This window comes from Myxocyprinus asiaticus, chromosome 10 (genome assembly GCF_019703515.2).
Source record: "Myxocyprinus asiaticus isolate MX2 ecotype Aquarium Trade chromosome 10, UBuf_Myxa_2, whole genome shotgun sequence".
Taxonomy (NCBI): Eukaryota; Metazoa; Chordata; class Actinopteri; order Cypriniformes; family Catostomidae; genus Myxocyprinus; species Myxocyprinus asiaticus.
Genome location: NC_059353.1, coordinates 14,966,229 through 14,990,538, shown reverse-complemented (window position 1 = coordinate 14,990,538; position 24,310 = coordinate 14,966,229). Strand labels below are relative to the sequence as shown.

Below are 24,310 nucleotides of genomic sequence, written 5' to 3'. Positions count from 1 at the left end.
AAACTGTATATACACTGATGAGCCAAAACATTATTACCACCTGCATAAAATGCTGTTTGTCCTCCACGTGCCACCAAAACAGCACCGACCCACCAAGGTATGGACTCCACAAGACCCCTCAAGGTGTCCTGTGGTATCTGGCACCAAGTCATTAACAGCAAATCCTTCAAGTCCTGTAAGTTGCGAGGTGGATCCGCAGTGGATTGGACTTGTTGGTCCAGCACATCCCAAAAATGCTCAATCGGATTGAGATCTGGGGAATTTGGCAACCTCCTTCCACTGCTCCAAGGTCCAGTTCCAATGATTGCATGCCCATTGTAGGTGCTTTTGAAGGTGGATAGGGGTCATCATTGACACTCTGACCGGTCTGTGGCTACACAGCCCCATACACAGCAGGGTGCGATGCACTGTGTGTTGTGACACATTCCTCCTGTAACCATCATTAACATTTTCTGTGACTTGAGCCACAGTAGACCTTCTGTCGGTTCGGACCAGATGGGATAGCTTTCGTTGCCTTGGGGCAACTATATATATATTTTATATATATATATATATATACTACTGGTCAAAAGTTTTGAAACACTTGACTGAAATGTTTCTCATGATCTTAAAAATCTTTTGATCTGAAGGTGTATGCTTAAATGTTTGAAATTAGTTTTGTAGACAAAAACATAATTGTGCCACCATAATAATTTATTTAATTATAAATCTAAAATTTAATTAAAAAAAAAGTTTTTGAAATTGATGACTTGGACCAAATAATAAAGAAAAGCAGCCAATAAGTGCCCAACATAGATGGGAACTCCTTCAATACTGTTTAAAAAGCATCCCAGGGTGATACCTCAAGAAGTTGGTTGAGAAAATGTCAAGAGTACATGTCTGCAAATTCTAGGCAAAGGGTGATTACTTTGAAGATGCTAAAATATAACACAGTTTTGATTTATTTTGGATTTTGTTTAGTTTTGTTTAAAAATTGTGAGTTCATATGAGTTTTTCTTATTACAGTCAATCAAAATAAATGCAGTGCTGTTGTTTAAGTTACTTTATTATAAAGCTCTATGTTGCCAGTGTCAGACATTGTTGTGCCATTTATGATTTAAAAAACATTTATGTTGAATCCTTGAATAAGTTAGTGAAACTGTTTTTTTTTTTGTTTTTTTTTTAAACCGTATCATATCGTATCGTATAGTGAGGCTTTGCACCGTATCATATTGTATAGTGAAAACAGCTCTGGAAAAAATTAAGAGACCACTGCAAAATTATCAGTTTCTCTGGATTTACTATGTATAGGTATGTGTTTGAGTAAAACTTTTTTCCCTCTATAAACTGCTGAATAATTTCTCCCAAATTCCAAATAAAAATCTTGTCATTTAGAGCATTTATTTGCAGAAAATGACAACTGGTCAAAATAACAAAAAAGATGCAGTGTTTTCTGACCTCGAATAATGCAAAGAAAACAAGCTCATGTTCATTTTTAAACAACACAATACTAATGTTTTAACTTAGGAAGAGTTCAGAAATCAATATTTGGTGGAATAACCCTGATTTTCAATCACAGCTTTCATGTGTCTTGACATGCACCCTATCAGTCTTCCACATTGCTGTTGGGTGACTTTATGCTACTCCAGGCACAAACACTCAAGCAGCTCAGCTTTGTTTGATGGCTTGCGGCCATCCATCTTCCTCTTGATCACATTCCAGAGGTTTTCAATGGGGTTCAGGTCTGGAGATTGGACCACAGGGTCTTGATCCAGTGGTCCTCCATCCACACCTTTATTGACCTGGCTGTGTGGCATGGAGCATTTTCCTGCTGGAAAAACATTTTCTTGTCACTGCACCTGTCTTCCCACCATGCTGTAGAAAGAGTCCAAAAGATGTTAATTCTTGGGTGTCACAAAGAATTTCTACATGTTGGACACAGAAAAATATTGTATTCATGGTAATTAAGTGGTTGTGGTATTTGCACTCCAGTGGTCTGGTGGAAACACAAAAATTGAAGACATACTGCACCCCTTGTGTCTCTACAGTGGCGTGGGGTGTTACGATAGTGTGGAAATGCTTTTTGCATGCAGTCGACTTGGGTTCGATTTGTGTATTTAATGTATTGTGTTTAATATATTTAACAAATTACATTTATTGTAACGTATATATTTAAAAATGTATAATATTTTTATACATTGTAAATGTGTAAATCTTAAAAAATAGAAATAAAAATGAATATAGACGCTTGTTTCACCCCTCACATGGCCTGATCTGTGTTTTGTTTTTGTATTTTCTGATTTTGTTTAGCATTAAAGTACCAGCTTTACAGGTCAAGTACAGAGGATGCACTACAAATATCAGCGGAAGGGGTTGTCAAATTTTAATTATGGTCTATTTTATCCGCCCTATTAGTTTACGTTTCCCTGATAAGTAGTATATTTCAAAGTCAACAGTTTTTTGGCAACTTACTGACATTATTTATGATTCTGGTTGAGAGTGCAGGGCACATCTGGTGACATTTTGCCTACACACATTCAGTGCAAGGCTGCGTGCGCAGAAAGCAAGTGGGCGGGCAAGAGAGAGAGAGAGATTTTTTTTTTTAATTTTAAGACTGCACGCTTAAGGTGCTTCTCAAATGGAAGGCTGCAGCCTAGTAAGGCTGTGACCAGGCCTTCTGAGGCTGTAGGCTAGACTCCTCCTCAGCACTCAATGCTAGTAAGTGTGCATGGCTAACCATAAGCTTAGAACCATGTGATATTTTCTTTGTTTAGAAAACACATACACTTCAAAAAATGAGAAATATGTCCTTAATCCATTAATTATTTTAGCAAAATGTTTCATTCACAAATCTAGTCACTCAAAAAAGCCTTTATATAATACATTTCACAACACTGATCTTAGAATGTATATTTAAACCCTTTAAAATATGAAAAAACTGAACCCTAGACTTGTACAAACTATAAAACCTTTAAAGCTTTACAAATTCATGTAACTGCCCTTTTATTAATTTTGTTTATTTATTTTTTTGTGCTTTGTATCTTCTAATTTGTTGTATTGTCTAAACTACAAGCATTTTCTTATTTTTCTACATAATGTTTTGGTGCAAATGTGAATAAAAAAATGGTTTCTGCCTCTGTGGTCACGCAACTCGTTTTCCTTTTTTTAAATAATTTTGGACATGTGCAAAGGATTGTGGTTGATTGAAGGCCACAAAGGATACACCCGATGCATCCTCCAAAATATGGCAAAGAAGGCTGCGAAACGAGGCTGCCTTCCAAGTGTCCTCACAATTGAGTCAGCCTTCGACGGTGCTTGATGATGTAGCACCCAAGATATCCAGCCTAAAGTCTGCCACTCTCTGTCAGAATAACCACGTAAGGACACGTGAACACAAAAACTGGTGTGGAGTTTCAAATACACAGAATGTATGAGAGTCCTAACTGCACATCAATATGAAGATAAAGCCAAATCCCAGACATTTATAGCCAATTTTGAAATCCTGGCCAGATGCTTTTTTCAGGTCCAAAAAAGAGGACATGTCTGGGAAAAAGAGGACATATGGTCACCCTATATTAAATATTACTATACCAAACAGACCTAATAGTTCCCACTACAAAAACATGAGAATTATGCTAAGGCTTAAAAAAAGTAATGGGACATCAAATGTGGCAGGTATGACTTGCATGGCAAAACATTTTAGAGGGAGGCTGGACACAGAGCACGTGTTTGCAGAAATTTGAGAACATTAAGAGGAAAGGCCTTACTTTTGAAGTAAATGAAGTAAATGACATGTCTAACAATGCATTGCTTTTGGGCAGACACATTTGTAAACAGAGCTATATGTAATCACAGAGATGGAATTGCTGACATTTAATATACTGCATATAACATCTCTTCGTTCAGTTAAACTGTCAGTATGCAGAAAACTACAGACTCTGCCATTTCAGCAGATACTTGGGGTCAGATTACAAGAAAAGCTTGTGAACTGCACCTTTGCAATGTCCAGGAAGCCACATGAAAGGAAAATGTAAGGTATATTGTTCTCATGCATCAATATCTGTAAGTCAATCCAGGCATCTATTGTATTAAAATTTTTCAATCACATTCAACAAACCTTATTCAGAGCACACACAGAGGGTATCACATTAATCTACTCTGAAATAGGAGTAGTCATTATTAATTCATGAAAGTGGGTCCTCCAAATGAGTAACCTACTAATACTTTCTTAGATACATATATGCTTCTTTGTGTTGAGAATGCATGAACCACAGTTTAAAGGCATATAGTTTGTTCAGCTGTGCTTTTGTCAAAAATGTTCCTCAGAGGATCAAAGGAGCTTTTTGTAACACTGTTCACCAGCTTATTCAATTTTATATCTTGCCATTACAATAAAGTATTCCATAGAGTGTAGGAGGTACTAACCTCATCTTTCTTTTTGTCCTCCTTTTTTTTTTTTAGCCTGAAGATAATATCAGCATTGGCGACTTCTCATATTACACAAAACACTGTTACCCCGTGATGCTCTAGGTATAAATATGTTGAATGCCTGAGTTTGACGCATTTAGAGCTTCATTCCGAACCCTGAGCATCGGCTAGAAGACAAAATACAATATGGTAACGTATCACAACTTTATTTTTAAACTCATAATTATAAAGTCTTTTTTTTTTTGTCTTTATGATTGCAAAGATTTATGTGAAATCTGAATTCTGTTGATCATCAGCGCGAGTGCATTTCCGTCCATGTTGGTCAAGCTGGAGCGCAGATTGGTAATGCATGCTGGGAGCTTTACTGTCTGGAGCATGGTATTCAGCCAGATGGGCAGATGCCCAGTGATAAGACACCAGGAGGAGGAGATGATTCCTTCAACACTTTTTTCAGTGAGACGGCTTCAGGGAAACATGTTCCACGTGCCATCTTTGTAGATCTGGAACCCACTGTGATTGGTACGGGAATATCTTTGACAATGGTTTAAAACAGCATGCAACGTGAACACCACAATGATAAAATTGTAAACCTGGATACCCTTTTAGTGAATACAAATGTAATGGTAACACTGTACAATAAGGTTCTATTCATTAAAATTAGTAATTTAATTAGATATCATGAACTAACAAAGAACAATATATACTGTAAATAGTGTATTACAGCATTTACTTATCTTGGGTATTGTTAATTTATATAAATACTTTTGTTTATTGTTAGTACATGTTAGTTCCAGTGCTGGGTAAGTTACTCAAAATAAGTAATCCACTACAAATTGCTAATTATTTCTCTAAAGATTTAATCATATTACTCTACTGAATATTTCATCTAAAAAGTAAGCACATTACTAATTATTTTACTTTTAAGTTAATTTCTGTATCACTTTTCCTAGAAAAGTTTTTGGATTTCCGCTCAAAATTCCTCATTCATTATCACACACCCTTCAGCTGTCACAGAAATGCTAACAGATGTACAAATGAATTCCTATTTTAGATGTATTATACATATTACATTAATGCAAGTAATATACTTAAAAGTAATTACTTTAATTGAAAGTCAGTAACTGTAATCTGATTACAAGAATTTAAAATATAATGCGTAACACTATGTGTAGTGTAACTACTTTTTTAACTAAAAAGTTATTAGATTACAGTAACTAATTATTTTTAATCAGATACATCTGACACTTGTTAGTTCATAAAGTATTAACTAATGTTAACATATAGCCTACTTTTAATGTAAGAAACAAATATTACTGTATATGCTGAAATTAACATTAGATTGCTGTAAATGTACTGTTCATTGTTAATTATTGCGTTAACTAACGTTAATGAATATAATCTTATAGTAACATTCACCAAGGAAAGTTTCAAATTGATTATTGTCTGTTTTCCATGAATAGACGAGGTACGGACAGGCACCTACCGTCAGCTCTTTCACCCAGAACAGCTCATCACTGGAAAAGAGGATGCTGCCAACAATTATGCCAGAGGACACTATACCATTGGCAATGAGATCATTGATTCAGTCCTTGATCGAATCCGTAAACTGGTATTATTTCATTTTGTCTGATTTATAATGAATCATTAAAAAAATTGTAACAATTACTTCTTGGCAGTCAAATTAGTGTATTGTTGGAAACAAATGAACAGTGGTTTTTTTGTTTTGTTTTTTTTTTAGCTCTCTTTACCCCTTTCTCCCAATAGACTGATCAGTGCACTGGTCTCCAAGGTTTCCTGGTGTTCCACAGCTTTGGTGGAGGTACTGGCTCTGGCTTCACCTCCCTGCTGATGGAGCGTCTCTCTGTTGACTATGGCAAGAAGTCCAAGCTTGAGTTTGCCATCTATCCTGCTCCTCAAGTGTCCACCGCAGTCGTGGAGCCCTACAACTCCATCCTGACCACCCACACGACCCTGGAGCACTCTGATTGTGCCTTCATGGTGGACAATGAAGCCATCTATGACATCTGCCGTAAAAACCTGGACATCGAGCGTCCAACTTACACCAACCTCAACAGGCTCATTGGCCAGATTGTGTCCTCCATCACGGCCTCGCTGAGATTTGATGGTGCTCTGAACGTGGATCTCACTGAGTTCCAAACCAACCTTGTGCCCTACCCACGTATTCATTTCCCTCTGGCTACATATGCTCCAGTGATCTCTGCTGAAAAAGCTTTCCATGAGCAGCTATCTGTGGCTGACATAACCAATGCCTGCTTTGAGCCTTCTAATCAGATGGTGAAGTGTGATCCTCGTCATGGTAAATACATGGCCTGCTGTCTTCTGTATCGTGGAGATGTGGTGCCCAAAGATGTCAATTCTGCCATTGCTGCCATTAAGACCAAACGCACCATCCAGTTTGTTGATTGGTGCCCCACTGGATTCAAAGTAGGCATCAACTACCAGCCCCCAACTGTGGTTCCTGGTGGAGACCTGGCCAAAGTACAGAGGGCCGTGTGCATGCTGAGCAACACCACAGCCATTGCTGAGGCCTGGGCTCATCTAGACCACAAGTTTGACCTGATGTACGCCAAGAGAGCTTTTGTGCACTGGTATGTGGGCGAGGGAATGGAGGAAGGAGAGTTCTCAGAGGCCAGAGAAGATATGGCAGCTCTGGAAAAGGATTATGAAGAAGTGGGCACTGACAGCATTGGAGAGGATGAAGAGGATGGATTGGAATTTTAAATACAATTTTCAAAATCTCAGCGTAATCTGCTATGATTTGTATCTGCAAATGTGTCTTAGATGTTTTTAGTACAACAAAGTTACTACAAACTATTTTTCTACTTTTTGTGTGTCTTATACAATAGCTAAACTTAATATAAAGTAAGATTAACTGGGAAGAGTAGAATAAAACTGATCATAGATAACACAAAGTAGCCAAAAGCCTGCGATGACAAGCTCTTTCTGAACAAAAATCTTGTTTTAAAATCCTGCACTCTTTCATGATATACAGCTGTTATCTGTCTGTTATCTGTTTAAAATCTGTGTATGGTTGCACATGCAAAAGTTATAAAGGCCTTTAGGCAAGACAACATTTTCCACCATGACACCCCTCCCCCACCAGTGTCTATGCAGCACAAAAATGGCCACCTGCTGTAGCTTTTACTCATGATTCAGCTGTCTGTACATGTCTATGGACATTACTATGAAAGGCTGGATATTGTCTGTGTTTTTCACTATCACTGTAGCACAGAAATTAAAGTCTGATGCCAACTGGGCCTGAGTGTTTGTCTCTTTTTGTACAACAAGTACCACGTCTTCAGACAATCTTAGTCAATGGATCTCTTCATGCTTTTTTAAACACAGACAAGACATATCGGTTTTCAAATAGGGCTACATGTTCAGTACTGTGACACAAATGTTCCCTTTTTCATATAAAAGACTTGTAAAGCAATTACCAGTATGAAATTACACTTTCACCCTGTAGTCTTTAAACTAGTTTTTCTTCATACAGGAATACCAGAGAATAAGGAATCTGACAGTAAGCATGATATTACATACAACTAAGATATCAGGTCTCCTACACTTGGTATGCAACTTTAACATATTAACGTGGAGAACATTGACATATAGTCTGTAAAATTTCTTGGCATTGTTCAGTATTATCGCATGCCCAAATAATAGTGAAGGGGCCAGATGGATTTCACAGACCCTAAACTCCCAAGAGGGAGGGAGACTTTGCTTGTGGAGGAAGGACGGCCCTTTTACATTACTATCCTTACACCAACAGGCGATCCTGCTTCCTGCTAACCCCCTCCCTTCCTCCTCCTCTTGCCTCTCTATAAAAACCCCACCTCTCCTTTCTTTTCCACATCTGCCTTCTCTTTCTGAATCCTCAAGTCAGCCTGAAAGGAAAAATCTGACAAGATGGTAAGTGATATGCTTGATCGGTTATTAGTTCTACACTTTTCATAAACAATGGCAACAGATTTGAGTAAAATCACTATGCGATGCTTCAATATTTTTGTAATTTTTATATTTTGTATTTTTTGTGTGGAAGACAAAATTAGAAGCCCTGTGGTTATATTGGAGAAACAAGTTTTTATGAAAATAATCAATTGTGAAGCATTCCGCCTGGTTGAGTTTCAGACGAAGAGTTGGCCTTTCTTTATAAAGAGGATGTGGCTATGGCCTTCACAGCCCAATCCCAGACTATGACAGATTTCAGTAGGAAACTCCAGTACTTACTTTGTATTTCTGAATATAACATTCTTCTATGTTTGGTGGTTCTGCAGAGCCAAAATAGCTCACTGAATCTTCATCAACTAAAGAGGAGAAAAGGGGAACTACAGCATGAGAAATTAAGTTGTTACTCAAAGAATGAATACATTCATGCCTTTATGACATACAGGGAGGCATTGATAATAGATTAGATCATGAGTGACAAAAACTGGAGCATAACAGAATAATATATATATATATATATCTGTTCTGGTGAAAAGGCCTGAGTGAGATATCTCTGCCTTTTACACAAAGAAGAGTGTGAAGCTGAATGAGAAAGGGTGGGGGTAGATTGCCTCAAAGGAAGTCACTTAGCCTCTTCTTCTGTATTCTAGGATAGATAATTGGATAAAATGAATGTAAAGATAATGTAAATGAAACTGAGTTGTATATTGAACAATAGATCCAAAAGCTTAAGAAAATGCATGAGGCCGTTACAGTGTTAGACATTGGATGCGCTCAACCAAGGCAAAATCGACAAAAATAACTGACCCAGCTATGGGTAAATTCCTCATTTAAAACAAGAAAAGAAAAAGTAGTACGTTTAATACTAAAAGCTAGCAGGTTGTATCTTTAATCTCTGAGACAGTCTGAAATTCTCATTAGATGCCAAAAGTAGTTAGCAAAAACATTATGAGCTGATGCTTGCCATAGACAAAATGATGCCCTGGATAAAAGGACAAAATAAAGACTTCTCCAATGGAAACACATATTTCATAAATAAATCTGTATACTGCATTTGATTAATTTATTCAGTGAACAGTTACCGTTTCATCCTGCTTCTCTCTCCACAAACAGCGTGAGTGTATCTCCATGCATGTTGGCCAAGCTGGGGCCCAAATGGGAAATGCATGCTGGGAGCTTTACTGTCTGGAGCATGGTATTCAGCCAGATGGGCAGATGCCTAGTGATAAGACAATAGGAGGAGGAGATGATTCCTTCAATACCTTCTTTAGTGAAACAGGAGCAGGAAAACATGTTCCACGTGCCATCTTTGTTGATTTGGAACCCACTGTGATTGGTAAGTTAAACTTAGCAAACAGATATAGATAAATCTTAAAAGCAACACATATGCAAATATATTTTGGATTTGTTGAACCATTTTAAATTGTATTTAGTTAGAGTTTTTATTTTTATTTTCAGATGAGGTGCGCACAGGTACATATCGCCAATTGTTCCATCCTGAGCAACTAATTACTGGCAAGGAAGATGCTGCCAATAACTATGCCCGTGGCCATTACACCATTGGTAAAGAGATCATTGACCTAGTGCTGGACAGGACCCGCAAACTGGTGAGGTTTCTAAAAATGTAAACCCAGAAATATTATAAATGCAAATTGAGTGTGACTTATAAATATTAATGATTATGATATTTAAGCTAATTTCCTCTAAATCCAACAGGCTGATCAGTGCACTGGCCTTCAAGGATTCCTCATCTTCCACAGCTTTGGTGGAGGTACTGGCTCTGGCTTCACCTCCCTGCTGATGGAGCGTCTCTCTGTTGACTATGGCAAAAAGTCCAAGCTTGAGTTTGCCATCTATCCTGCTCCTCAAGTGTCCACCGCAGTCGTGGAGCCCTACAACTCCATCCTGACCACCCACACGACCCTGGAGCACTCTGATTGTGCCTTCATGGTGGACAATGAAGCCATCTATGACATCTGCCGTAAGAACCTGGACATCGAGCGTCCAACTTACACCAACCTCAACAGGCTCATTGGCCAGATTGTGTCGTCCATCACGGCCTCGCTGAGATTTGATGGTGCTCTGAACGTGGATCTCACTGAGTTCCAAACCAACCTTGTGCCCTACCCACGTATTCATTTCCCTCTGGCTACATATGCTCCAGTGATCTCTGCAGAAAAGGCTTACCATGAGCAGCTATCTGTGGCTGACATAACCAATGCCTGCTTTGAGCCTTCTAATCAGATGGTGAAGTGTGATCCTCGTCATGGTAAATACATGGCCTGCTGTCTTCTGTATCGTGGAGATGTGGTGCCCAAAGACGTCAATTCTGCCATTGCTGCTATTAAGACCAAACGCACCATCCAGTTTGTTGATTGGTGCCCCACTGGATTCAAAGTAGGCATCAACTACCAGCCCCCAACTGTGGTTCCTGGTGGAGACCTGGCCAAAGTACAGAGGGCCGTGTGCATGCTGAGCAACACCACAGCCATTGCTGAGGCCTGGGCTCGTCTAGACCACAAGTTTGACCTGATGTACGCCAAGAGAGCTTTTGTGCACTGGTATGTGGGTGAGGGAATGGAAGAAGGAGAGTTCTCAGAGGCCAGAGAAGATATGGCAGCTCTGGAAAAGGATTATGAAGAAGTGGGCACTGACAGTATGGGAGAAGAGGATGAAGAGGGAGAAGAATATTAAAGAGGCAGAATCACCCAAGCGTAACTTAGCTGCCTAGCAAAATGAAGGTCCCATCTGACCATTAGGGTTTTAGGGGAACAAAATTTGAAAGGTCATCTGCATTTCAGTTGGTTTTAAAAATGTTGTACAACATTTGAATAATAAAAGAAAGAATGCATAATTTTGTGTATGTGTTTTTCTCACCATTCTCAGACATGTTACCTCTTTGAAAATATGTTTGTGCAGAGCAGAAACTTTAAGATTACATTTATAAATAACATAATTTAATGTTTATTAAATATTATTAATTAAATAATTTAATACATTTATTTATTATTCTTTCAAATGAACAGTTCCCTTTGTGACCTGCTCTGCATTAAACTGAATGTTACAGATGCTTACCACCCTTAACCAAATAGTTGATGAAAACCAATGAAAACACTATGAGGCAAAAGACAGCCTAGCATACCGAATGCCTAACTATGTTGAAAAAGTTTATGTTATACATTACATTAGTTTGCGAAGCTTTAAATTGTACTTACCTAAATGCCACCTCTAAACAAAGCTTTATTTATTATTCATCATATATTCAAGTTCCCCAAAAACTTTTAAAGGGGTCATGACATACCCTTTTTTAAATAATTTGATTATCTTCAGTGAGGTCCACTTATAATGTAAGTAAAGTTTTTTGGTTGTTGTTGTTGCACCAAACAGTCATAATTTTGTCATATATAATAATTTTCCACCCTGTCTCTGGCTGTCTATCTGAAACGCTCAGTTTTAAGCTGTCTGGCCCTTTAAGACTTCACTGTAAACGCCCACTGCTGTGATTGGCTAACATCATGCAGCCCTTCCAATACAGCCGTTTTTTAAACGCAAACTACACACAACATTATAAAACTACATTTCAGGGTTAACACATAATCTACACCCAGCATATTTCATCTGAATGTATGAGACTGTTCACTTAAGCAGCACCACAAACTATCAAACAGTCATGACATATGAAATATTTATAAATTAAATTGGTTACTTGTGGTTTTTCATCCAATAGTCCAATTTTAACTGCCCTATCTTTCAATAAAAGTTCCTTTGCAAATCTTTAATCATGATGTTGGCTGCTTCAACCGGCTTTAACAGGCCAAAGCAGAGACGCTATTCTTCAAATCTCACAACTTCCGTGTTTGTATACACACAGGACTGCAGGTGATTCACCCATCCAGTGGCAGCAGCAGAATGAGACATGTTTTTAAAAGTTGTGCTTGTACCACTCTTCAAACGCAGTGCACATCACCAAAAACGCATCAAAATGATCAAACACGTCCATGATTAAAAAAGACCAACAATTAAAAATAGCACAGATGGGTGCAAAAATGGTCCAGGATGCCTTCAAAACAGCACAACAGCAAGACAGAGCAGCTGAATGAAACACAATGGGGGTCTCCATTTTAGAGTTACAACTTGACATTGTGTCTTTTAAAAGTGGTGTGAAATGTATGATAATGGTCTAAGCCTTGCACGTTTATGTGGAAAAACATTTAAATACAGATAGCCACATCAAGGTGTCCTGTGTATTAAGCCCACTTTGGATGAATCTCTCATGACAGGCCCATCTCTCTGCATTTCACTTGTGTGGCTGACTGAGCACCAGTGGGCGGGGCCAAGGGTGCAATGAAGGAAAAATAAGCATTGCATATGCAAATGTATTTGGTTCTTGTGATGTCACAAGTACCACGAATTCCATACAAGCCTTTTTGCAGCTTGGTTTAAATAAATGCTCTTTTTCTATTAAGTAGGAAGTTTTCAGTTCTGAAACATACAGTTTGTTTTTATAGTACAATGACCTCTTATATGTCAAAAGATCAAGGAAATTTTGATTCCTCACATCATGACCCCTTTAAATAAATATCAAAATGACTGGGATATTTTCCTAGAGGCGACTATATTCTTCCTGAGATCCAAAATACACATCACAACAAATTCATGGGATAGGAGGTGAGATTTCCTTCTGAAGTACCAGAAGAATTGCCAGTAAGTATAGTTTGTTATGCCTTAAATTTTGAATTTATCGCAGCTGTTCACAATATGAAAAGCACAAATCTCAGTCTTAAAGCTGTGTCTTAAATTATATGTAATTTCTGCGGCACTAGCACCACCGAATGGAATTGCAAAAATAAAAAATGTTTTCAAAATTGCTTTCTGAATACGCACCTCGACTGTAGTTGGTCAAACAGTCAGATAGTCCCGCCCCCAAACTCACGGCATTTGTTAAGTAACATTGTTGGGGCAGGTCTGCGCTAAGGTGACCAGTTTTCTGAAATGAAAAACGGGGACATTTCTTGTTCAGTGGTAAATATGTAATTGAAATTTCACATTACTTATCTATTAATAGGGTGACCAGATTCCTGCTTGTGGAAAACGGGACAGCCCCCTTCCAGCAAATATTAAATTGACGTATCCTAGGCACAGATCAAAGCGAAGTAGAGGGTGAATCCGCATCTGTAGCTGTTGTCACCTTGTCCTTTTCACTGGCAGCAATTTTTCTCAGTCTGCGCTTGTCTTTCAAGTTTATCGTAAAATACAGAGGAGTCCAGTCCAAAATTAAGATGTACGAAAAGCATTGCCTTTATGAATCGAGTCGAGATTTATCCGGTGTCCATGCTGAGTTCATTAATGTGCAGTCCCACTCATCAAAGAGCGTGGTTTTGTCAATCAAACAAAGAATGGGAATTCTGGAATAGAAGTGTTCGAGGCTGCTCTGAATGTCTTCCACTCTGGGATGTCTCTCAGTAGGGCCCACTCAAGTTTTTCTGTGTTCTCCAATGAGCGGCTCCAATTTTCTAGGTAATCCACCAATGCTGAATAAAAGTTTCTCACTGCACAAAAGTAATCATCCGCTCACATGTCACCAGCATCAACCAGGGCATCCAACTTCTTTTTAATGTCAGAGGGTATTAATGATTCCTCCAGCCTGGCCTGTAAGACTTTTCTCAGGTCATGAATGTGCAAAGCTGTGGCCGTGCACAACAGAATGATAGGCAAAAAGTCCTTTACTTGCGTGCACCTTGTCAGATTCTGAACTTTGCTTCACACAAAAAAAATCGCTAACATTTGGTGTGGCACACTTACTTTTTTTTTCAATTAACATTTTTATTGATTCATAAACATAAAAAATAAATAAAAAACACAACATTTATATATTGAATCAACATTTAACTTTTAACCCCCCCAATACCCCTCCCCAATCACCAACCCCACCCTAACCCCCAACGAACACCCCTGTGGTCACAATTAGACACACACACACACACACACACACAAAAATAATCATATATAATTAAAACTAAACATCTCTCTCCACAGCCCCTCCCCTAGAGTCCCCCCAAAACACCAATTAACTGCCCCACTTCCTGTCAAACACATTCTGAACTCCCAGCCTTCTGCTTGATATCTAGCAGAAAAGTAGCCACCCTCCCCATCTCCGCACACCACTTTGGAAATGAGAGTGCTCTTTCCGATTCCATCCCCTTAAAATAATTTGCCTGCCAACCATAATGCTTGTCAGAACCCAATTTTTTTATGTGTTTATTCCTAAAATGTATGATTGCCCCATTGCCCAAAATTCAGAGTCTGGGGCAGAGTGAAATTCGAGTGCCCAAAATGTCACACAAAAAACTCTGAACCTTCAACCAAAATTTGTGGATCTTAACACACCCCCAAAAGACATGGGTTGTGTCTCCATCTTCTGATTGGCATTGCCAGCAGGTAGGTGTGTCTTTAAGACCAAGCCTATACAATCTAGAATGGGTCCAATAGAATCTATGTAAAATCTTAAATTGCATAAGACGAACCCTTGCATCTCTAGATGCAGACTTGAAATTTTTTAGAATCCTAGCCCACACTCCCTCCTCCAATACCAAATATAAATGTCTCTCCCATAATCTCTTGAGAGAAGATGAAGCTCTGTCCCCCAGACTCTGAATTATCAGAGAGTAATACACTGATGCCTCATGACCTTTTCCAAAAGCAGTTATCACCTCTCCCAGAGTATCTGCCACTTTAGGGGGGTGTGTGCTACTCCCAAAAACAATACAGAGCAGGTGACGCAGCTGTAAATACCTATAGAACTGAGATCTGGGAATCCCAAAATGTTGAACCAAATTTTCAAAAGATATCAACATTCTACTCTATATAGGACACTGAGTGTAGTAACTCCCCTCACAATCCACTCTGTCCAGCACAAAGGGGACTTCTTAATACATAATTTAGGGTTCAGCCATATGCTTGAGGCAACATTTAAATAAATATCCGAATGAAGCACTCTGGACACTTTTGTCCATACTGAGTGCAAATGTGAGATAACGGGGTGTAACTTAACTTCTCCGATTAGTTTGATAGAAAGGTTTTGCAAATGGCAAAATAGGGGCAAGAACTTCCTGTTCAATACAAAACCAGGGAGGGCTCTCTCAGGTGAAAGCGACCAGTGAGCCAAATGTCTGAAACCGAATGCATAATAATAAAACAAAATCTTGGGTAGGCCTAGCCCACCTTTGTCAATCGGCCTATGTAACTTATTAAAATGTAATCTAGGATGCTTACCATTCCAAATGAAGGACTTCGCTATGCAATCAAATTGCTTGAAGTAAGAGAGGGGGACATCTACAGGGAGAGACTGTATCAGGTAGTTACATTTTGGAATACAATTCATTTTAATAACATTAACCTTCCCAATCATAAATAAATGTAATGAAGCCCACCTGCCCACCACACTCGAAAACCTTTTTATTAAGGGGTCAAAATGAACTCTAACTAAATCAGACAAATTTGCTGGGAATAAAATTCCCAAATACTTAATGCCCTGTTTGGGCCACTGGAAGGCACCTGGCTGGAAAGCCATTACTGGGCAGTACGCTGTCAGAGCCAAAGCTTTGGATTTAGACCAATTGACTCTGTATCCCGAGAACTTAGAAAAGGAATTAATAATTCTATGGAGGCAAGGCATTGATCTGATGGGGTCGGAGACAAATAATAAAATATCATCTGCGTAAAGCAAAAGCTTATGCGACACACCTCCCGCCACCACCCCTGGAAAATCATCTTCCCTACTTATCACGGCTGCTAATGGTTCCAGGGCAAGACAGAACAATAATGGGGAAAGAGGGCAACCCTGCCGGGTGCCCCTATCCAAAGTAAAATAATCTGAAATTAATCAATTTGTTTGTACCGCTGCTACCGGGTGTCTATAAAGTAACTTAATCCATCCAATAAAAGTATTCCCGAACCCATATATTTCCAAAATCTTAAAAAGATAATCCCATTCTACCATATCAAATGCCTTTTCGGCATCAAGTGAAATGGCCGCAACTGGAGTCTGATCATTTGCCACTGACCACATAATATTGACGCCTAATCTGATCAGTAAAGCTGTTGCCCGAATAGACCCCACTTGATCTATGTCATAACTTTACTTAATCGGTTAGCCAGAATTTTTGACAATATTTTTACATCTAGCTGGATCAAGGAAATTGGACGGTAACTCTTACACTCGCTTGGATCTTTGTCATTTTTAAGAATCAGACTGATCCGGGCTTGGGTCATGGTTGGCGGAAGCTTTCCATTCTATAATGATTCTGTATAAACTTCTAGCAAACGTGGAGATAGTTCTGTAGCATAAGATCTCAAATATTCAGCCCCGGAGCCTTGCCAGTAGGCAAGGCCTTAATTACCTCACCAAGCTCATCCAAAGTTATCTGAGAATCAAGATAATTATTTTGCTCTTTTGTCAATTTAGGGAGTTCTAATGGTTCCACAAATTTTCTAATGTCTTCATCAGTAGACGAGGATGTGGAACTATAGAGATCAAGATAAAATTCTTTAAAAGCATTATTAATATCAGTGGCCGAGGTAAAGATTTCACCACCAGCAGATTTCACTGAGGAAATAGTAGAAAAAGACACTCTCTGCTTTATATATCTAGCCAAAAGCTTCCCTGCTTTGTACCCCGACTCAAAATATGACTGTCTTGCCCAGAATAGCCAAAACTCCACCTTCCATGACAAAACAGTATTATATCTGTATTTAAATAGAGCCAATTCTCTGAGGCCATCAGACGACATTTGATGCTTCAGCTCTGCCTCAGCACTTTTAATATTCCCTTCCAACTCCACGAGTTCTCGTGCTTTGGCTTTTTTGATGAATGAGGCATACTGTGTTATCCGACCCATAAGAACAGCCTTAAGTGCCTCCAAAGCCACACCCACAGAGGATATTGAGGTCCAGTTGGTCTCCATATAGTCACTGATTTCAGCCTTTAGCATTTGTTGGAATTCAGGATTTTGCAAAAGGGATACATTAAAGTGCCAACTAAACTCAGCAAAAAAGAAACATCCTCTCACTTTCAACTGCTTTTATTTTCAGCAAACTTAACATGTGTAAATATTGTATGAACATAAAAAGATTCAACAACTAAGACATAAACTGAACAAGTTTCACAGACATGTGACTAACAGAAATGGAATAATGTGTCCCTAAACAAAGGGGTGGTGGGGGGGTGGGGGTGTCAAAATCAAAAGTAACAGTCAGTATCTGGTGTGGCCACCAGCTGCATTAAGTACTGCAGTGCATCTCCTCCTCATGGACTGCACCAGATTTGCCAGTTATTGCTGTGAGATGTTACCCCACTCTTCCACCAAGGCACTTGCATGTTCCCAGACATTTCTGGGGGGAATGGCCCTCACCCTCCAATCCAACCAGTCCCAGACATGCTCAGTGTGATTGAGATCCGGGCTCTTCGCTGGCCATGGCAGAACACTGACATTTCTGTCTTGCAGGAAATCATGCACAGAATGAGCAGTATGGCTGGTGGCATTGTCATGCTGGAGGGTCATGCCAGGATGAGCTTGCAGGAAGGGTACCACATGAGGGAGAGGATGTCTTCCCTGTAACACCCAGCATTGAAATTGCCTGCAATGACAACAACCTCAGACCGATGATGCTGTGACACACCACCCCAGACCATGACGGACCCTCCACCTCCAAATCGATCCCACTCCAGAGTACAGGCCTCGGTGTAACACTCATTCCTTTGATGATAAAAACGAGTTCAACCATCACCCCTGGTGAGACAAAACCATGACTCGTCAGTGAAGAGCACTTTTAGCCAGTCCTGTCTGGTCCAGCGAAGGTGGGTTTGTGCCCATAGTCGACATCGTTGCTGGTGATGTCTGGTAAGGACCTGCTTTACAACAGGCCTACAAGCCCTCAGTCCAGCCTCTCTCAGCATATTGCGGAGAGTCTGAGCACTGTTGAAGGGATTGTGCATTCCTGGTGTAGCTCGGGCAGTTGTTGCCATCCTGTACCTGTCCCGCAGGTGTGATATTTGGATGTAGTGCAGGTGTTGTTACACGTGGTCTGCCACTGCGAGGACGATCAGCTGTCCTTCCTGTCTCCCTGTAGCGCTATCTTAGGCGTCTCACAGTATGGACATTGCAATTTATTGCCCTGGCCATATCTGCAGTCCTCATGCCTCCGTGCAGCATGCCTAAGGCACGTTCACTCAGATGAGCAGGGACCCTGGGCATCTTTATTTTGGTGTTTTTCAGAGTCAGTAGAAAGGTCTCTTTAGTGTCCTAAGTTTTTATAACTGTGACCTTAATTGCCTACCGTCTGTAAACTGTCTTAATGACCGTTCCACAGGTGCATGTTCATTAATTGTTTATGGTTCATTGAACAAGCATGGAAAACATTGTTTAAACTCTTTACAATAAAGATCTGCAAATTTATTTGGATTTTTACAAACATTTTATATAATTTTTCAGAACACTTTAAAATACAGTGTCCTGAAAAAGGGACATTTCTTTTTTTGCTGAGTTTATATGATTTCTTTTTCTTTGTATGTGGCAACACCTCTAAACTCACCAGGGCATGATCTGAGATTAAAATGTTTCCAATTAAACAGTCAACAACAGATGAAATGAGGGATATATATATATATATATATATATATATATATATATATATATATATATATATATATATATATATATATATATATATATATAAATCTATTCTAGAATAAATCTTATGGACTGATGAAAAAAATGTATTGTCCCTACCAGGTGGGTTCAAAAGTCTCCAAATATCTGTAAGACCAAGATTTTTACAAATCCTGTGAAGCATCACTGTTGCTCTGGGGGCTTACACACTTTTGTTTCACTGTGATCAAGGACCGAGTCCATCAAAAGATTCAAGTGTCCTCCCAATATTATATCATGAGGGGTGCCTGTGGCTTGCAACATCCCTTCAAGATCTATAAAAAAGCCCTGATCATCAGCGTTAGGTGCGTAAATATTAGCCAAAGTCAACCTTTTCCCCTGAATTTCTGCTAAACAATAATGACTCTTCCTAATTTATCTTTAATCTGTTTGAGACATTTGAATTGTAGATGCTTACTTATCAGTGTAATGACTCCCCTGCTCTTACTTGAGCCAGCACTAAAGAAAACATATCCACCCCATATCTTCCCAAATTTTTCAGCTTCCTGCATGGAAAGATGCGTTTCTTGAAGAAACACTATATCATATTTCTTATGTTTAAGAAAAGAAATAACATTCCTTCTTTTTACGGGGTGCCCCAACCTATTCACATTCCACGTGGAGAGAGACAATCCACTCATATTAACATTTGACATTTTTACATATTAGAAAAAATAATTGTGTCAAAAACAAAATTTTAAAGACCATATTCCAACATTAGAGCAACAAACAAACACCGAACTTACCCCAGAACAAAAAAAAAAAAAGAAAAAAGAAAAACGTGCGCATTAACCCTGCGCATGACAGTGCCAAATGGCATCCATCCTTCTAAACTTCTAAACATAAGAAAGTCCATGTACGCCTACGAGAGCCCCCGCAACACTTTTGGCATCGGATTGCTCAAGTCCGGTGCTTCTATACAAATTTTTTGAGACAGAATTACACAACAGAAAATAATCTATAAAACAAACTCCAGCCAAAAGGAGGCATAAGCACAAAAAACATGTAGATTCATCCACATAACTGTCCCGAAGGTGTGTTCCTCCTCAAAACAAACTCCAGCCCCTAGCGGAACCAGCAAAAAAAAAAAAAAAAAAGGCTGTTCAGTTTCCTCTGGCAGACAAACGAATGTTCAGTGAGCCGGCTGTTACATGAGTGTAACACATGCCCTAATCACTCTAATGATTTGCAAGATATATTCCACAAAACAAACTCCATCCAATAGGAGGCATAAGCACAAAGAACATGCAGATTCATCCACAAACAATCCCTAAGGAGTGTTATTCCACAAAACAAACTCGTCAATAGGAGGCATAAGCACAAAGAGCATGCAGATTCATCCACAAACTGTCCCGAAGGAGTGATATTCCACAAAACAAACTCCAGCCGCTAAGTGGAACCAACACAAAAAGAAACAAAAAAGGCACCCAGTTTCCTCGGATGGTCAAGTAAATGTTCAGTAAGTAAGGCCGACTCGGCTGCATCGAGAGCATCACACAATGACTTACTCATTCCATTGACTTTATGAAGGACATCGCTTGCTGTGGACATGTAAATATTTTGTGGCCATCCTTAGTATCTATTCTCAATTTGGCCGGGAACATCAGTGCAAAAGCGACCTTCCGTTGATGTAAGAGTTTCTTGAAGGAGTGTTACTACACAAAACAAACTCCAGCCACTAGGCGGAACCAACACAAAAAGAAACAAAGAAGGCGCCCAGTTTCCTCGGACAGTCAAGTGAATGCTTAGTGAGTCAGGTCCACTTGACTGCAACGTGAGAATCATACAATGACTTACTCATTCCACTGACTTTATGAATGACATCGCTTGCTGTGGGCATGTAAATATTTTGCGGCCATCCTTAGCATCTATTCTCAATTTGGACGGGAACATCAATGCTAAAGCGATCTTCCGTTGATGTAAGAGTTTCTTGCATTCCTTGAATTGATCACGTTTCTCTCTTGTCGAATTCGCAAAGTCTGGGAACAAGAAAATGAAAAAAGAAAAAGAAAGTCTTCCTTTACTCCTCGTGTAACACGAGATCTTTATCGGATGATATCAGAAATTTGGCCAGAACTGATCGGGGCCTGTCTCTCTCAGCGGATCTCCGAGCCAGAACTTTGTGAGCTCACTCGATTTCCAGCTTATGGCCTGTTATATCAAGCAGACTCGGGAAGAGCTCGTCTAGGAATTTTACCATATCTCTGCCTTCTTCGTTCTCAGGAATTCCAACAATTCGGACGTTGTTCCGCTGGTTACAATTCTCAAAGTCTTCCAACTTTTCCCAAATGCGTTCCAAGTCCACCTTGGTCACTAGCAGGTTAGCAGCTAATTCCCTCTTCGATGTCTGCAGATAATCAATCCGTTTCTCAACATCAGACACTCTTGTAACCAACTCAGAGAACTTCATCTCCATGTCAGTGATCGATTGACGTATTACAGCAAAATCCTCCAAGTCAGCAACGACCTTCGCCAGCATTGCCAACATGCCTGACACTTGACGCTGAATCTCTCCCGCCGCACCATCCAAACTGAGTCCCAGGCTTGCGGCCCCGTAAGGGGTATCAGCTTGAGCACGTAAGTGTCTTTTAATGTCTCCAGAGCCCAAGGATTTTGAATTCTTTGACATATTGTCTTCATAGAACAGTTATGGAACAGGGTGTATCGAATCTTACCGGTTTATGACACAAAAAGTATTAAAAACTAGCAAAGTGCGCAGAGCTCGGCGTTCACACGTCCGACCCTCGCATGGCGCCACACGGCCTTGGCACACTTACTTTTAGCAGCATCCACATGCTTTTTGTATGAACATGCTGCACGATGTCGGTGCGGCCTCCATGGGCAATGGAAAAGCGAGCTGCACAAATCTCACACCTCACTTTACTAGGATCTATCTGGGACTCCTTTTTTAGAAATCTAAACGTCTACTTAAGCAAACTTTGATTATAGTCCCAATAAGGAAAAATTGATAATGCAGCCAAGGACAAATTATGAGAAACAGAAAGATTAGTTCACCTCTGGAATCTTCTTGTTGGAGTCGTTCGTTCTTTTGTCACTGCATAGCGTATACGGCTGTCACGTGACAAAAGAACGAACGACTCGGACCAGAAGACTCGAGAAGTGAACTAATAATTTCTGTTTCCTGTGTGAGCAATGCAGAGTGTATACAGCTGTCACGTGACAAAAGAACGAACGACTTGGACCAAAAGTCTCGAGAGGTGAACTAATCATTTCTGTTTCCTGTACAGTGCCTATGCGGTTTTCACGTAACAAACGAACGGAGGTTGCGCTATGCAAATGAGCGGCCAACACAAAATGAACGAATCACTCTCTGAGACTACTTGTTCTTCTGAGTCACATAAAAGATTCGTTCAAAATGAACGAATCATTCATGAACGACCCATCACTAATTAAAATACTCACGTGACTGAGAAAGCCGCATAGGCGATAGAGAAATTTTAGGAGAGGGAAAATACGGGACAAAACACGATTTTTCAGAATAAGTCGGGACACTAGAAAATGTGCTTGAATAAGGAACTGGGAAAAACTGGACGTCTGGCCACCCTATCTATTAATTCAAAAAGGTGGACAATTCAGTAATGTAGTAATGTCCTGAACTATAGTATATCATAATTTGTTGAATATGTCTCAATTAAATTCTGATACGGAGGTAAAGTTGATCATATTTAAATGTCTTCTGTTACATATGACTTTATTCTTTCCTACACTGTATACAGTAGATGAAATTGTGTCATAAAAGTGAACAAAACAAACATATATAAACTATGGTTGAATACAGGAACTGTTGCAGCTGACTCCACAGCACAGGGACACCTGCCCTTGGTCACACTCTTTGCATTACTCTTCTTACTCTGTTCTAAAATCTCTTCTCATCTCCTCTTTTCCTTTACCTTTACCTGGCACTTTCCTAAAAGTAAGACTATAGGCTGCTAACTTGCAGGCAAACTGGCAGAGGAATTTCAAAAGAAATGATCTCACTTGATTACCATTTCCCTCAGTATTACAACTGAAATAATATGAAACACTTACACTATGTATTATATCAGGGCCTGAAATTCATTTCTGAGGGGCTGATTGCCCCCCTTAGATGCCTTATATTGTTGGGGATTTTTTCCACTTTGTAGTCATGACACAAAGATATATATAATATATATTATCTATTATTATTATTATTATTATTATTATTATTACACTATTTCACCTAACAGTTTCTATCAGTTATCTCATATGGTGTATCCTATGGACCTGTTTTTCTTAATTATACCTTAAATTTTGATCAACTCATACATTATGATGCTTTTTTCGTTCACTTGTTTCCCAGCAAAGCGCAATGTAATCTATGCTGTAATGTGCTGACTTACATTTATTGTTGTTCTTTTCAGATACTTTATTATACATGTCATTTATTTTTCCATGTTATTTATGTCGTATTCTTATTTTAAATACATTAATTTTATATAATACATAACAATATAACTTCTTTATAGCATAGCTAGTATGTGCCTCACCTCGAAGCTGATAACAATGATGATGATGATGATTCTTTTCAAGTGCACTTGCTCTCTGGTCCTGTTCTTAATGGCAAAACTGGTGCGAACAAGTAATCAGTAAAGAAAGACGAATGATTTAAACCTGCTATAGCGAGCAGCCACCTCTGTTGGTCAAAATAAACAGCACACGGTAAACCTTGTTGCCGGTAGGCTATAGTTGGGGCTTTCATGCCATGTATTTTCACTTTGCATACTGTTTTGAATGCGAGTATAACATGACGATGTAAGTCAACAAATCCTAAAACCCTAAAACAACTGTAAAAATGACAATTTAAACAACTTTACAACTCAAATAATACAGAAGTTTTAACAGAAGATTTAATGCAAGTGATTTTAGAAAAATATAAGCTTCACATTTCTGTGTTTAAAACCTTCCCAAAATGTTCCTCATTCACTTTCATTGTAAGTGCCTCATTGAAACCCAGATTTTTGCTTTTTTTTTTAAAGAAAAGGAGGAACGAGTCAAAATTTCATGCTACAAATGCTGTCGATTTTGCTTAACTTGTATTGAACCCGGCTGGGATAGAAGAAAGTATTTTAACACAGAAAAAGTTACATCAGCATTAATATTGCTTAATTTTTTGACTTGCTTAATTTTTATTTAGTGCCTAATTAGGATGATAAGAATTTTGTTGAGGACATACAGTATCAAAGCAGACA

General features: G+C 39.1%; 2 protein-coding genes across 2 annotated transcripts; both read left to right on the top strand.

The window, feature by feature from the left end:
* The first annotated feature begins 4,550 nt into the window (after positions 1–4,550).
* Positions 4,551–7,679, top strand: LOC127447215 (tubulin alpha-1A chain-like). Its single transcript, XM_051708880.1, has 4 exons — positions 4,551–4,596; positions 4,704–4,926; positions 5,868–6,016; positions 6,172–7,679. The coding sequence occupies exons 1-4, from the start codon at positions 4,594–4,596 to the stop codon at positions 7,147–7,149; spliced, it is 1,353 nt and encodes a 450-aa protein (XP_051564840.1). The 5' UTR covers positions 4,551–4,593; the 3' UTR covers positions 7,150–7,679.
* A 587-nt stretch (positions 7,680–8,266) lies between these two features.
* LOC127447214 (tubulin alpha chain-like) lies at positions 8,267–11,218 on the top strand. Its single transcript, XM_051708879.1, has 4 exons — positions 8,267–8,337; positions 9,487–9,709; positions 9,832–9,980; positions 10,090–11,218. Exons 1-4 carry the CDS (start codon positions 8,335–8,337, stop codon positions 11,065–11,067), a joined length of 1,353 nt encoding a protein of 450 aa, XP_051564839.1. The 5' UTR covers positions 8,267–8,334; the 3' UTR covers positions 11,068–11,218.
* The last annotated feature ends 13,092 nt before the right edge of the window (positions 11,219–24,310 follow it).